This window comes from Macrotis lagotis, chromosome X (assembly GCF_037893015.1).
Source record: "Macrotis lagotis isolate mMagLag1 chromosome X, bilby.v1.9.chrom.fasta, whole genome shotgun sequence".
Classification (NCBI taxonomy): Eukaryota; Metazoa; Chordata; class Mammalia; order Peramelemorphia; family Peramelidae; genus Macrotis; species Macrotis lagotis.
In genome coordinates this window covers 173,126,412-173,141,455 of record NC_133666.1, presented here as the reverse complement: position 1 = coordinate 173,141,455, position 15,044 = coordinate 173,126,412, and the positions used below count along the sequence as shown (strand labels likewise).

Here is a 15,044-nt window from a genome sequence, read left to right as displayed (position 1 = left end):
ATAGAGCTTCTATTCCATTGTGGGAGGAGATGCATATGTGTAAAAATAACAATATAAAACATAAAAAGTTCTACAAAATACTTTCAAGCAGGAGAGAACACTAAAAATTGAGGAGTCAGGAATAATTATTGTGATGGAAGCAGAGATCAGGAGAGAGTTCATGTCTAGACATGGGGAAAGGGGGGCCAACTATACAAAAGTAGTAAACAGGTCAATTGGACTGGAATGGGAAAAGCAAAAAAGGCAAGTAATATGAAACGAGACCTAGACTGGGAAGTGGGAGCCATATGACAGAGGTCTTTAAAATGCCAGGCTTTTGTATTTTATTTTAGAGATAAAAAATTTGAATTTTAAAAAAATGAAATGACATGGTAATTGTATTTTAGGAATATCAGTTTGGCAGCTCTATGGTAAATTAGGGAGTTGCTGAAATGGTCTAAATGAGAAGATGTGGGTCTGAATTAGGGGAGAAATTATTTGAATTAAGAGAACAAATGTGATAGATGAACAGATAGAATAAATATGACTTGGGAGCTAGTAGGATAGAGGGGAAGAGGGAAGGAGAACAGCCAAAAGTGGCCCTTAAAGATTGTGAACTATCATAACTGGAAATTGGAATTCCTTCCAACAGAAGCTCTATGGAATTCTAATAAGCTCATATACTAGCTACTAGATCAGAATCAAAGAAATTCCAGAACAACCCCACTCCCAGCCCAACAAAGGAAGAACCATTATGCTCAACTGCAGAGTGCATGAGGGTGAGAACTTCAACTAAGCTTTATCTCTCTACAACCAGACAACCTTTAGGTCTCAGATATCTACTGCCACCACCAAAACGCTGCTTTTGACAATCAGACAGAATCAAGGACTTGCCATTATGCCCACTGCATTCCCAAAATAACTTGCTTAGAGGATGATAATCAAATTATCAGTATTATTGCTATCCAGAAGGACCTATACATGTTGCAAGTTACCTACATGGAAATTTCCCTCCTGGACCCAGCCCTAGTTATTCCTCCTCATGCCTCCATATCTACTATATACTTTCATACTCCAAACTCTCCTTATATCATGCACTTTGAATCATGTCTCCAACTGTCTATCATTAACAAATCTTCCTTCACCTTAGACCTCTTTTCTCTCTTGCATCTTCCATTTCCTTGCAATCATGAAACCTGGCTACTTCCAAAAAAACACTGCATTTCTGATTACCTTCACCAGTACTAGACACATCTTCACTTATGACCTCTCTCTCTACAAGGAAAAGCAGTTAGGTTTATTTGCCCCACATTATTCCTTCTGGATCCATCATCACTAATTAATTCTCTTTTAAATTTTACTATCAGATTCATAACTCTTGCCAAATCCTGATGGCTGTTCTAAACCAGACCCCAGATCATCATTCCTCCTTTTTCAATGAATCCATTATCGGGCTTATTATCTTACTTCTCAGGGAAACTTCTTCCATTATATTTTGGAACTGCCATTTACATATTGATTGTCCCCATCATCATATAGCAAACATCTCTAACTCATTATAATATCTCAAAAGAAGTCATTATAATTTCCTCTAGATTCTCTCTCTTCTTTACTCCCCCTATTTCTATGATTACTTTGGTTTACAGACTTATCTGTCTCTGACCTTCTTGAAATACAGTTGAATGACTTTGGAGCATATTTTTCTATATTTTCTATTATATATATATTCAAAATGTTTGTATATTTATATTTACTACATTTATTTTTATAGATTTTATATTTATAAATTTATTTTTACAAGATTTTTTCTTGGGTGGTTCAGTGAAGAGAGTACTGAATCTGGAGTCAGGAAGATCTCAGTTCAAATCTAACCTAAGGAACTCATTAGCAGTGTGACCTAGGCAATTCACTTAACTTTGCCTCAGTTTCTTCATCTATAAAATGAGTTGGAGAAGGAAATGGCAAACCACTCCAGTATCTTTACCAAGAAAATCCCAGAGATCATGAAAATTTGAACAGGACTAAACAACAAAATTTTAAGCCCCAATTTTAATCCAACTTAGAACTGTAATTGTTGGTATACCCCTCATATGGCTTTTCTAAGCAAAATATTTTTTGTAGGCCTCAGGGTGCATATAAATGAGGTATTACTGCTTATCCCCTATTTGATCATAAACTCCTTAAGAGTAGAACTTTTTCACTTTACATCTTGGTGTTCCAGCCTAAACCTAATCCTAGGGACATGAATCGAGTTCCCCTCCCAAACACCACTCCCAAAAGGCAGCAGGAGTTATAGTCACAGTCACTGAAATAAGGGTCTTTGTCTCCCTTAAAGTGGTGGGGGTGCAATGGGAGGTAGCAAGTAAAGAAAGTGGCTAAATAGGGGGTGGTATGCCCAACTCCAGGGCTGGTGGGACTATTGTGCATGCACCTGAGGGTTCTTTTCCCTGGGAGCTTGGTGCTCATGCACACACACACACACACACACACACACACTCTCTCTCTCTCTCTCTCTCTCTCTCTCTCTCTCTCTCTCTCTCTCTCTCTCCCCCCCCCCCCTTTCCCTCTCTCTCTCTCTCTCTCTCTCTTTACGAGGCAATGGGGTTACCAAAGGCCATACAGCTAGGTAATTAATAAGTGCCTGAGACCGGATTTGAACTCAGGTACTCCTGACTCCAGGGCCAGTGGTCTATCCACTGCACCACCTAGCTGCCTCACTTTCTCTCTTTTTTTGTAAAAACTCCCAACTTACCCTATTTCTACTAAAGTCTACTTAATCATCCATATTCACAACTTTAGACTCTTCTCAAGACTGTCCTCACTCCCTCACCTCTAAAGTGCCAAATATTGTTGATTCTATTTGATATTTCTTCCTTGCATTCTACTCATACATACTCTACCCAAGTTTAGGCCCTCATTACCTTTTAACTATTTCAGTAGTCTGCTAATTGATTTCTCTACATTTAGTCCCTCCCTTCTTTAGAATTCCACGTAGCTACCAAACTGATATTTCTCAAGTATAAGTAAGACCACATCACTTCCTTGCCCAAGAGACTCCACTGGCTCTCTCTTGCCTCTAATATAAAAGAATATTGAGAGTTAACTTTATATAGTGTTTAGTATGAGCTAGGCACTCTAAGCACTTTAACAATTATCTCAGTTGTTCCTCTTAACATTCAAGCAGATGAGTGTTATTATTTCCCCCATTTTACAGATGAGGAAACTGAGACAAATACAAGTGACTTCCTGGAAGTCTCACAGTTAAAAAGTATCTGGGTCAGATGTGAATTCAGAATAAGATATAAAGTCTTCTGTTTGGCTTTTAAAGCCTTTTATAATCTGGTCTCAATCTGGTTTATTATATATTATTACTCTTCTTCATGCATTCTACATTTTGGCCAAACTGATTTATATGCTGTTCCCCACACACAATATTTTAACTCTAATCTTGCTGCCTTTATGTGGGATTTCTTTCCCCTGTGTCTGGAATATATGTCCTCAACAGTTTAGCTTATGTGGCCTGCCACAAGAAACCTATACCTATCCATCCCACCCTACCAACTACAAATATACTCAATATATGTTGCATTTTATTTCTTTTGTATATGCTGTTTTCTCCCAACAGGATGTAAGTTCCTGGAGAGCAAAGATTCTTGTCTTTATATTCCTACTGGCCTGGCAGAATGACTGGCAAACAATCTAAATTTTATCAATGATCTTTGAATGAATAAAATAAAGCAGGAAATGGGGAAGGTGAATGATCTTCCAAACAACATAAAAGACAAATGGGATTATTGGTTTTCATTTTCAGTAATATCTGACTCTTCAAGGTTGGCCTTTTCTTGGCAAAGACTCTAGAGTGATTTGTCATTTCTTTCTCATGATAATTTTACAGGTGAAGAAACTGAGGCAAACAAGATTAGGTTATACTGTTAATAACTGTTAAGGACACATTTGAACTCAGGTCTTACTGACTCCAGATCTGGTATACTATGGTCTACTATGCCACCTAACTATACCCTTGGGAATTAGACTACATAGCAAAAAGTGGAGGGGGATGAGGTGCACCTGCACAGTTTACAAATACTCATATATACCTGAGACAGAACAAAACATTTCCCTATAGATAGAAATGAAATGAGTTATTTCTGGGACATGAGAAAGGCTTGAGAGACCTTAATTTTTTGGCATTGTCAGGTTTTTTCATCTGTAAAATGCTTTCTTTAATTTTCAGCTCTATGTGTCTGGTTCCAGATGCTATATTTTTGTTCCTTATAGAGGTGAATAGTTGAGTAAGAAGTAGAAGCTACAGGCACATGGGAACCAAAGGGTTGCAGGCTACTAGCAGCACATCCTCATGGGAAACTGCTATGTTGGGAGCTAAATACTAGAGGTCTGTGACTGAAGAGCCAGGATGCAGAGTTGCTAGAAATAAAGCACATTGTTTGTAATGCAACTTTACCTTTTATAGAATTTTTCTTCAACTAAATTTTTATTTATTTAATCCTCTTTCATCTTCTTATATTTTGTTTATGGAGAGGTTTGGGTTTTTTAGGGGGTTTTTTTGGTACTTTTTTTTAAAGGGCAACAGGAATGCTACAGAAAAAAACACTGACTTCCTCAATTTACCCATCTATAGAATGAATACTGAAAATCACCTCAAAGATGCATTCCAGCTCTTTGTCTTCTAACACAATACTTCAAACTTGAGAACATGGATCCAAAATGTAAAAAACCCTCTTGCTTCCAAGTTCTACATTGAATACAAAGTCAAGATGTCATTTTCCCTTGCTGATCCCCCTGGAACTTGCTGATCTTACAAGCCATTGAATTTGTAAGGGCTAAAATTTTAAATTTGTGGTTAAATTTATTGAATTAAAACATTTCAAATTATACAGTAATATTAAAGCAAGAATGTTTAACCAGCTTTAAACTGCTCTTCCAGGAAGGAAATATAAGTGATCCCTGAGAGCACCAAACAATGAGAAGAAAGAAAATAAGGAGGCTGTTACCTACCTTTCCTCTTAGAGTTTTAAGTAGAAAGACAAAACATACCCTTCTAAAGGTAGCAAAATTATATTAACTCTGAATATGCAATAAGTGAGTAGATTCACATTAAGCAAACAGTACATTTTTTTAATATCCTGATAAAATAGATAATGATGACAGAAGACCAGCACTGGAGTCAGAAAGACTTGTTTTCAAATCTTGCCTATGGCATAAACAAGATGTGGGACTACAAGCAAGCTATTTAGCTCTAGGCAGCTTATCAATAATTTAACTAACAAGGTAATAAAAGGACCTGAGTTCAAATCTGACCTCAAACACTTACTAGTTATGTGATCCTGGGTAAGTCACTTAACTTCAATAGCTTCCAAAACCCCCACAATAAAATGAAACATAACAATTTAACTAATGGATGAGTTTCCACACCAGGGAGTTCCTCACACTGTTAAAATTACATGTTCAGCTCAAAACCAAAAAAATGGAATGACAAGAAAAAGAAAGAGAAGATTCCTAACATTTGGAAGTATTTAGTCAGTTGTTATCCCTGATAAAAAGACAGGATAAGTAATAGTGTTTCATTCCAAATGAAGAAATAGAATTTCCTACCTTTCGGAGTCTTGAAAGAAGACTGGCTACATGTTCATGTTGCTCTGCTCTTGCAAGGTCTTCAGCAGTTTTCCCATCCTGAGAAATATAAATAAATTGTTATAACACTGTCTTTTTCTCTGCAATTGAAAGGGACAAGTTTCATCTGCCAATTGTCTTCTGGGGCATTAATAGAATAACTGTCACCGGAAACAAAGGATCTGAGGCAGGAAGCTACTAGGATTGTTTGTCTCTCAGGATTCCTCATTTTACTTAACTTTGACTTACTGGATTAAGTGTAGATGTGCTAAGTTAAGTGTTGGGAATACTTTTTTTTTTTACAAATTTTTTTTATTTTTATTTTTTGCTTTTTATTTTTTTAGATTTTTCAAGGCAATGTGGTTAAGTGGCTTGCCCAAGGCCACACAGCTAGGTAATTATTAAGTGTCTGAGACTGGATTTGAACCCAGGTACTCCTGACTCCAGGGCCAGTGCTTTATCCACTGCTCCACCTAGCCACCCAAGTGCTGGGAATACTAAGGAAGGCAAGAAGACTGACTCTTTTTATTTTTTTTTTTTTGTCAAGGCATGGGCTTTAAGTGATTTGTCCAGGGTCATTAAGTATTAAGTATATGAAGTTAGATTTGAACTCAAGTCCTGATTCCAGGGTCAGTGCTCTCTCTCTATTCACTGAGCCACCTAGCTGCCCTGAGAGCTCTTCTCTCAGGGAGTTCATAGGCTAATGATTATAAAAAGAAAAAAATTGTCTTAAATATATCCTGGACCTAAAAGTTCATTTCTTTCTTTAGATAGAATGCTCAAAATTTCAAGTTTTAAACATCCCTTTTCCAATGAAGCAGGTAATATAAGGGTTATCATTCATTACATAAAAAATTTTAGTTGTCATAAACGAATGCCTTAAAAACCTATAAAAGGATAAAAATATCTAATATATACTTATAAAATACTTACTATGCATTAATGTTACATATTATATTAAATTATATCATATGTAATATGATACAAGGTTATATTGTTATAATGTATTATATATAATACAATATCATTTAATACAACATAACACATCATAACATCTACATTAATATAATTGTAATATAATGTCAGTCTATCAACAAGCATTTATTAAGTGCTTATTATTATTATTGTTAGTGCTAAATGCTGGAGATACCCAAAGAAAAGGAAATATCAGATCCCAGTCTTCAAGAAGTTCATATTCTATTGGAACAACATTAGCACACTGAAGAACATTAGTATATAAAGTACAATGAAATGCAGAGGATCTAATTAAGAGTGGGACACAGATTACTGAAGGTTCAAAGGCTTTAGATTTTATAAAAATTGTAAATTAATGAGTTTCAGTGAGCAAAAAGGAGAAACAAAGGGGCCTTTTGCACTTTGCTCTTGACATTTAATTGAACAAGTTCCACAAGTGAGCAATTTAATACAAAATCAACACTTCTATTATTCTAAACGACTACATTAGTGTTTCTGTCTGGCAGTTTTTATGCATCATTTCAAGGCTCCTTTCCTGTAGGTACAGTAATTATTTCACATCACAAGACTTAGTTATTAAATTGCCTTTTCTACCTTACTAATGGTATTCCTGTGCCACCTGAAAAAATTAGCTCACCTCCAAAAAGTAACTAGTTTATTCACTTTTCAGTGGTAGGATCAAGTTTATGATATGTTTTCCTTCTAGGTTCAATCATTAGTAGTATTTTAAGAATCATGTTTTTGAACTAAGGGGGGCATAAAAAAGAGTTAGGGGACACATGAGGTCTAAGTATCTGGAAGGTGTGTGTATAATATTGGCAAGTCTTCCACAGAGAAGGTCGAGGTAATGGTTCAGTATAATTACAGCCTGGGATCAACAAAAACATCTAAATAAATAACAATATAAAATAACTTCCAAATAAAATTTTTTTAAAAAGAAAAATATTCTTTAGGCTTTGGGCTTTAAAAATCTATCTCTGGAGGAAGGAAGGTATTTTATATTTTTAAGATTTTATTCTAGCTTCTCTATAAATGTCTGGTCATAATAACTAAAGTTCTGAATATATCCAGGTGAATGGTACCAGGTGTGACTTTGGATATCAGTCAAGTGCCACTTTTATTTGCCATGGCCTTGGGAGAGCTCCAGGAAGTTAGGGTGGTAGAGCCAAATTGTGGGTTAAAGTCTACTCTAAGGTAGAACAAGAAACCCTTTTAATTTACCTCTGGGATCATGGAGAGTAGACTACCATGCTTCCCAGGTGAGCCACAAAATTGTTCTTTGGACTGGAGAAATAACCCTGGTTTACAATGGGTCTCTAAAGTTGCTTCAATTCAGATTTGCTTCAAGATTCACTTTAAAAAAAACAACAAATCCAATTTTTAAATATCTGAATCATGGCTAAAGTTTTAAAAATGATGATGATAGTTAACATTTGTAGAGTGTTTTAAGGTTTCAAGCATTTTATACAAATGATCATATTTGATCCTCAAAACCACTCTGGGAAGCATTATTATCATTCTTATTTTACAGATAAAGAAACTTATCTGTAAGGAAGTCTCAGGGTTACAAAGCTAACAAATTCTCAGGTAGAATTTGAACTCAGGTCTTCTTGACTTGAAATCCAGGATTTTATGCATTGTATACCTAATGCTAAGACCATTATGATTCAGGTCTTCCAGTACCAAGTCCACTCATCTACAACTGGATAAGGTTTGTCATTTAAGATTAAGGGAAGGAAAATAAATAAGGATTGACATAGAACCTGCTATGTGCTAGACATTGTTACTCTATTAACATTACCTCATTTGATCCTCAAAATAACTCTACAAGAAGTGTTGTTATCTTCATCTTACATTTAAAGAAACTGAGACAAATGCAAACAGCAATCTCATAATTTGTCCAAGATCACATAGCTAATAAATGTCTTAGGTCACATTGGAGTTCAGAACTTTCCAACTCAAAGTCCATCACTTTATCCACTGAATTACCCAGATGTCACTGCATCACCTACCTGTCCCTTACAATGTTAATAGCCAAATTAGTCTTTATAGCTGGCTTAAAAACTCTAATTCTTTCCTCTTTTCTGTTCCTCTGTCCTTATCACTGCAGAAATAGAAATGGACATCCAGGACTGAGTATTATTTTCTAAGGGCTGCCATGACTAAAGAGTTTATCACTAAATAGTTAATCTATTGGTGATATGCTTCTTCATACTTAGCAGGATTGATGCTTAGAAAGGTGTCTTATTCTCAGACTTCCGAACAAGGTAGAACCTTCCAGAACTCAAGTTCTATGAGCCTTTTAGACCCTATAATCAGCTTCACACTGTGAGGAAGCTTGTGGAGGGTGATTTTCTCAACTTCATAAAAGGTATCCATCAGTATCTTAGGATAATGTGGGTCTTTTGGATAAGGGGGGAAAAGAATCAAAACTCTGATCTCCTACAGTTATATTACTTCTTTATTTGGAAACATTCCATTGATTAAAAAGTCCACCACAAGGTGAATAAGATTGGAGAGTGAAAAATGAGTCAAAACTAAAAACTAACTAAAAATTTCAAAATCTATAATAAATTATTCTTTTTTCTCCCCTAGAACTTTTTGGCACACTTTTGTTTTTGAGCCAATATACTGTTTTCTTATGTGTTCATAGATTTATTGATGCAATATTTGAATGCTTTATATGAGATATGTAACTATATGGCTTATACTTGGAGGGATAATGGTGTTCACATATTTTGGGAATAGATTTGTGATGTCTTCTTTTAAGAAAGATGGAATCCCACTCTCAGAACCCTAAGTAGGTAAAAGATTAAAAAAAAAGTCCCATCCATATATGCCAAAATAAATAACTATAATAAAGAAGATGGTTATTAACTGAGGAATAGCTGAATAAGAAGTGATACATGAATTTAATGGAATCTTATGGTGGCATAAGAAATAATGGCTTATGAATATAGACAGGTATTGGAACACAAGTGAACAAATGCAAAGAAAAATAATCAGAATCAGAAAAAAGTACACAAAGATAGTAATGTAAATGGAAAGAACAACAAAACAACTGAAATTGAATGCAGTAAATGTATTGGGAAATGTCAGTGATGTGGAGAAGACCAGAAGACCATCAATAAATATTTATTTTTTAAAAAAGAAAGGTTTAAACAGGCTTGTATTTAAGAGAAGCCAGTAAGTTCTTGGTTAATGAATGATTCATGTGCCATCTGAAGTGGTAGAGTCACTGATGATGACCACAGTGGATACCAACTTTTCTGAATTACTCTGTTTTGGTATATTTGGTCTGCTAATTGAATTCATGCCATCTAATTTTTTTAAAGACTTTTTGGAATCCCAGTCTAAGTATTCCCATCCCCATCTGAAATAATTAAGAACTGTTATTGTCATGTTTCATTATTATATATATTTTCTGCAGATTGTATTATGTGAAGCTATTCTTTTATGTGTGTCTTTAATCAAATGAAATAATGAAGCATTTAGCACAATGCCTGGTAAACAATAGATGCTTAATAAATTACCAAATGTAAATTTTTAATAGACCTTACATGGTTATTCTTGAAAATAGGGATAATAGTGTACCTAATAATGCCTATCATTCCCTTCCTCCAAATAAAGATTTTCATGAACAAATTCAGTATTTTCATTTTTCCTTGCTTCAGATTTTAGTAGTTTCTCAATTTCATATCTGTATCTGATTCTGAGTTAAGGATAAAATTTTATTTTAAGATGGTCTTACACTGGTCAGCAAAATAGTGCTCTTTGATCTCAAGTTAAGGATATCATTAAAAAAGCTCTAGGTGAAAATCTTACAAGCAGCCAGAAGGACACAGTTCAAATATCGTGAAGCTGCAGTCAGGATCACACAGGACTTAGCAGCAACTACATTGGAAGCTGGTAGGGCTTGGAATATAATATACCGGAAGGCAAAAGAGCTTAGAATGAAGCCGAGAATGAACTACCCAGCAAGGCTGAATGTCCTCTTCCAGGGAAAAAGATGGACTTTCAATGAACCAGAGTAATTTCAAATGTTCCTGTTGGAATGGCCAGAGCTGAACAGACGTTTGATCATCAGATACAGGACTCAGGTGAAGCAGGGAGATTGTAGGAGAAGGGGAAAATATGAGGGACTTAATGATGATGAACTGCATGTATTCCTGTATAGAAAAATGACACTGATAATACTCATATAAACCTTCTCAGTTAATAGAGCAGGTAGAGGGAGCTTCTGCAGTTGAAGCACAGGAGAAAGCTGAATTTGAAGATAAAATATGGTGTAAAAATGGAGTCAATAGAAAAAAAGGGAAATGTAATGGGAGAAAGAAAAAGGAGAGGGGGAATAGGCCAAGATATTTCATATAGATTCTTCTTTATTACACTGAGGTATTGCAATGATATGGAAGGGGGGAAGGAAAGGGGGAATGAGGGAATCTTTGCTCTCATCAGAGGTTGTTAGGAAAGGAAGCAGCATATATACTCTATAGGGTATAGGCATATGGAGTAAGAAGGAGGAGGGGATGGAGGAAGGGGTGGGGATGTGAGTGATGGAGGAGAGGATGGACCATGGAGGGAGAGTGGTCGGATATAACACATTTTCTTTTTTACTTCTTGCAAGGGGCTGGGATTGGATGGCCTGTCTGGGACCATAGGGCCAGGTGGATGCTGGGCCTAAGGGGTGGTATGGGGGCTCAGGGCCTCTTGGCCCCAGGGCCAGGGATCTGTCTGCTGCGCCACTCAGCTACCCTACAGCAGAGTCAGAGTGAAAGGAGAGAGAAAATATAGTACATGGTAGTGGAGAAATAAGAAAGGAGGGAGTTGCAATCAGCAATGGCAAAGGTGGAAAAATATGGAAGTAACTTTTGTGATGGACTTATCATAAAGAATGTGATCCACCCACGACAGAGTTGTTGGTGTTGGAACAAAGACTCAAGCACATTTATTATTATTATTATTATTATTATTATTATTATTAGGGGGTGCAGGGCAAATGGGACTGGGTGGCCTGCCTGGGGCCACATAGCAGGGTGATTATTGGGTGTCTGAGGCTGGATTGGGACCTGGTTGCTCCTGGCTCAGGGGCCAATGCTTTGTCCGCCACCCAGCCACCCCTACTATTATTACTATTTTATTTTATTTTGGGTCTTTTTTTCTTATTTTGTTTTTTGCAGGGCAGTGGGGATCGGGTGGCTTGCATGTCACACAGCTGGGTGGCTGTTGGGTGTACGGGGCAGGATGTGGGCTCGGGTGCTCATGGCTCCAGGGCTGGTGCTCCATCCATTGCACCACCTGGCCATACCTACAATTATTACTATTATTTTTTTAAATATTATTTTTTTCTCTCCCCTTTACTTTATCACTCAAGCGAGTCTATATTTATTGGGGGGGAGGGGGTATTTCATTTACACTTAAACAAGAATATTTTATTAATGCATAAAAAAATTATTTGTACAAAATGAGAATAAATATTAAGTAAAAAAGCTCTAGGTTATATCAGACAAAACAAAAGCAAAATAAACCTAATTAAAAGAGATCATCAAGGAAACAAAATTTTGCTGAAAGGTAACATAAACAATGGAAATAATATTTAAAAAGCTATTACAGCAAATTTTTCTGATAAAGATCTCATTTTCCAAATATATACTAAATACAAGATCTGAGTCAAATTACAAAAATATCCAATTGACAAATGTCAAAGTTCATGAACTTTGCTTTCAGGAAAAAAGCAATCAATCTAGTCATATCAATCATAGTCATTTGAAAAAAAATGTTCTAAATCACTACTGATTAGAGAAATGCAAATTAAAACAACCCTGAGGAGCCACCTCACACCTAAAAGAAATGACAACTACTGGAGGGATTGAGGGAAAATAGATTACAGTAATGAACTATTGGCGTAATTAGGAGTGAGTGCAATCATTATGGAGAACAATATGGAACTATGCCCAAAGGGCTGTAAAACTGTGCATACTCTTTGACCAGCAATACAACTACTAGGCCTATACAGCAAAAAGTATCAAAGAAAAAGGAACTGAAAATAGAGGGAATGCTTATCATTTGGAGAATGGCTGAACAAGTTGTAGTATATAACTGGGATAGAGTACTATTTTACTATAGGAAATGATGGAAAAAATAAAAAAAAAGATGGGAAAACCTATATGAATTGATGGAAAGTGAAGTGAGAAGAATTGGAAGACACTCTGCATAGGAACAATGCTATAATTAATGATGATCAGCTGTGAAAAACCTCCCTTTCTGATCAATACAATGATCCAAGAAAATTCTACAGGATTCATGAAAAATGCTATCCATTTCCAGAGAGAGAAAATATGAACTCTGATTGCAAATCAAAGTAAAGTTTTCTTACCGTTTTTTGCTTTTTTGTGATATGGTAAATATAGAAATATGTTTTGTATAATTTCACATGTATGATATTTTGCTCACCTTCTTAACTTGGTGGGGGAGATATATGGGAAGGAGGGAGGCAGGGAGGGAGATAATTTGGAACTCAAAATTTAAAAAGAAAAGTTAATATTATTTTTTATTAATATTAATTTATTTTTATAAAAAAATCATTAGTAATCCTTTTCCCATAATTTGTGAAATCTGTACCTGATTTTGTTTCAATGCAACCCTGGTACAAAATAAAAAATTATCATTGCCTTCAGTCCATTTCATATGCATAAATTTTGCCCTTTTCAGTGGAAAGCAACATCTACACTGAAGCATTTATCATAAGTCAATGATGTACACTTTCCTATTGTGGGACCAGAATATGGAGGAACTACCACCTTCTGTACTGTCCTTCAGGTCAAGTTGAATATAATGGCAGTTTCCAGTAGGGTCACACAGCCTTCACCTCTAAGCCACCATGTCTATTTTCTACCTTTGGAAGAGCAGTATCATCACATTGACTGATTTGCTACTCCAATCAAATGGTATTGCTAAAGTCCAATTGGTCACTATGTCAGAGTTCTTGCCAGACCTTTATTACTACCATAGTCAGGATGGCTAACTGGCCAGGAGTCAGACCTGAGTTCAAATCCAGACTTCAGACACTTACTAATTGTGAGACCTTGGATAAGTCACTTAACTTCTATTTGCCTCAATTAACTCATCTGTAAAATGGGAATAATAATGGTAACTACCTTCTAGGACTTTGAGGATCAAATGAGAATAATTTTAAAGCATTTAGCACAGTGCTGGCACATGATAAGTGAGAGCTATATGTACTAAATATCACTATAATAATTCATATTAGCTGTCTAAGGGTACTGAGCTTGTACATCTTCCATACATCACTGCAGCTGATATTTCCTCACTTTGTCACTGTTCTCCTCCACCTGTCCTAGTTCTAAGATAGTGGCTTTGAGGGAACTATTGTTCTTATTTTGTTTTGGACTGAAAAGTCATAATTTCCCAAGTACAGAAAATGGGACTCAAGCCAATTGGTTGCTGAAACTAGAGTTCTGCAACCAACCAGTTTGGCAGGTAAACACAATAACTGCTCCATGTTTCATCTGCATGCCAGTTTTCTGATTCACTAATTCAAACAAAGAAGGCACGAATGGTTATTGTCTTTGGGGTAAAGGGCAAACATTCAGAACACAAAAATATATATGGCTAATAAAAATTTAAGGATTATTACCTAACATGTGAAACAAAATGACAAAGAAACAGTAGTAGTTTTTAACAGACCTAAGCTGTTGAACTGAGAAGAGGATAAAACTTTAACCAGACAGCAAACTGATTTTTGTGTGGGCAGATGTTTATCTACATTAGTGGAGAAGTTTAAAGCTTAATATTAGCTTGTCTGCTTCAGCATATAGTTGCCAAGCAATGACTTTCCCTTACTCCTTGAGACATTAGGGCCCAAAAGCAAAAGTACAATTGGTACTTACAGACGTTAAAGCTTCCACATTAGCACCAGTGAGACAAAGGTACCGGACCACTTCTAGAATTCCATTATTGGCTGCCAGATGAAGAGGGGTTCGGCCATACTAAGGGGAAAAACAAATCCAAATCATTTTTTTTTGTTATTTTTATTTCTGATAAGATTCACTCAGTGGCCACCATGTGTGGCAGCAACATAGAAATATCAACCATTCTTTAAAAATGACATGGAACCTAAAATGATAGTTAACACTCAATAAAGGAATCAAAATACAAAGTTTAATAAATGTCAGGTCCCACAACTTTGTTCAAAAAATCAACTGGAGATATACAGGGTAGGGGAAATATGTATGGCAAGTAATTGTTTTGCAGGAAAAAAAAATCTAAGGTTTTTTTGTGAACAAGAAACTCAAAATGAGTCAACAGGATGAAATGATGTCTAAAAAAGTGAGTGTAGCATTAAGCTCCATTAATAGATATTTAGTTTCCCAAGTGGGGGAAGGAGTAGTTTTATTATCTTCCACTCTGGTCAGACAACACTGGAGTACTTTTTTAGT

At 35.8% G+C, this 15,044-nt stretch overlaps 1 protein-coding gene across 2 annotated transcripts in view; it reads right to left on the bottom strand.

Annotated features, from left to right (window-relative positions):
• Positions 1-15,044, bottom strand: part of DAPK1 (death associated protein kinase 1) — a 241,603-nt gene that overhangs the window by 49,166 nt on the left and 177,393 nt on the right. For both annotated transcript variants that reach the window (XM_074207911.1, XM_074207910.1), the window contains 2 exons: positions 14,496-14,594; positions 5,593-5,670 (listed from right to left, as the gene is read on the bottom strand). In XM_074207911.1, coding sequence (XP_074064012.1) covers positions 5,593-5,670; positions 14,496-14,594 — 177 coding nt within the window. The remainder of the gene's footprint in view (positions 1-5,592; positions 5,671-14,495; positions 14,595-15,044) is intronic.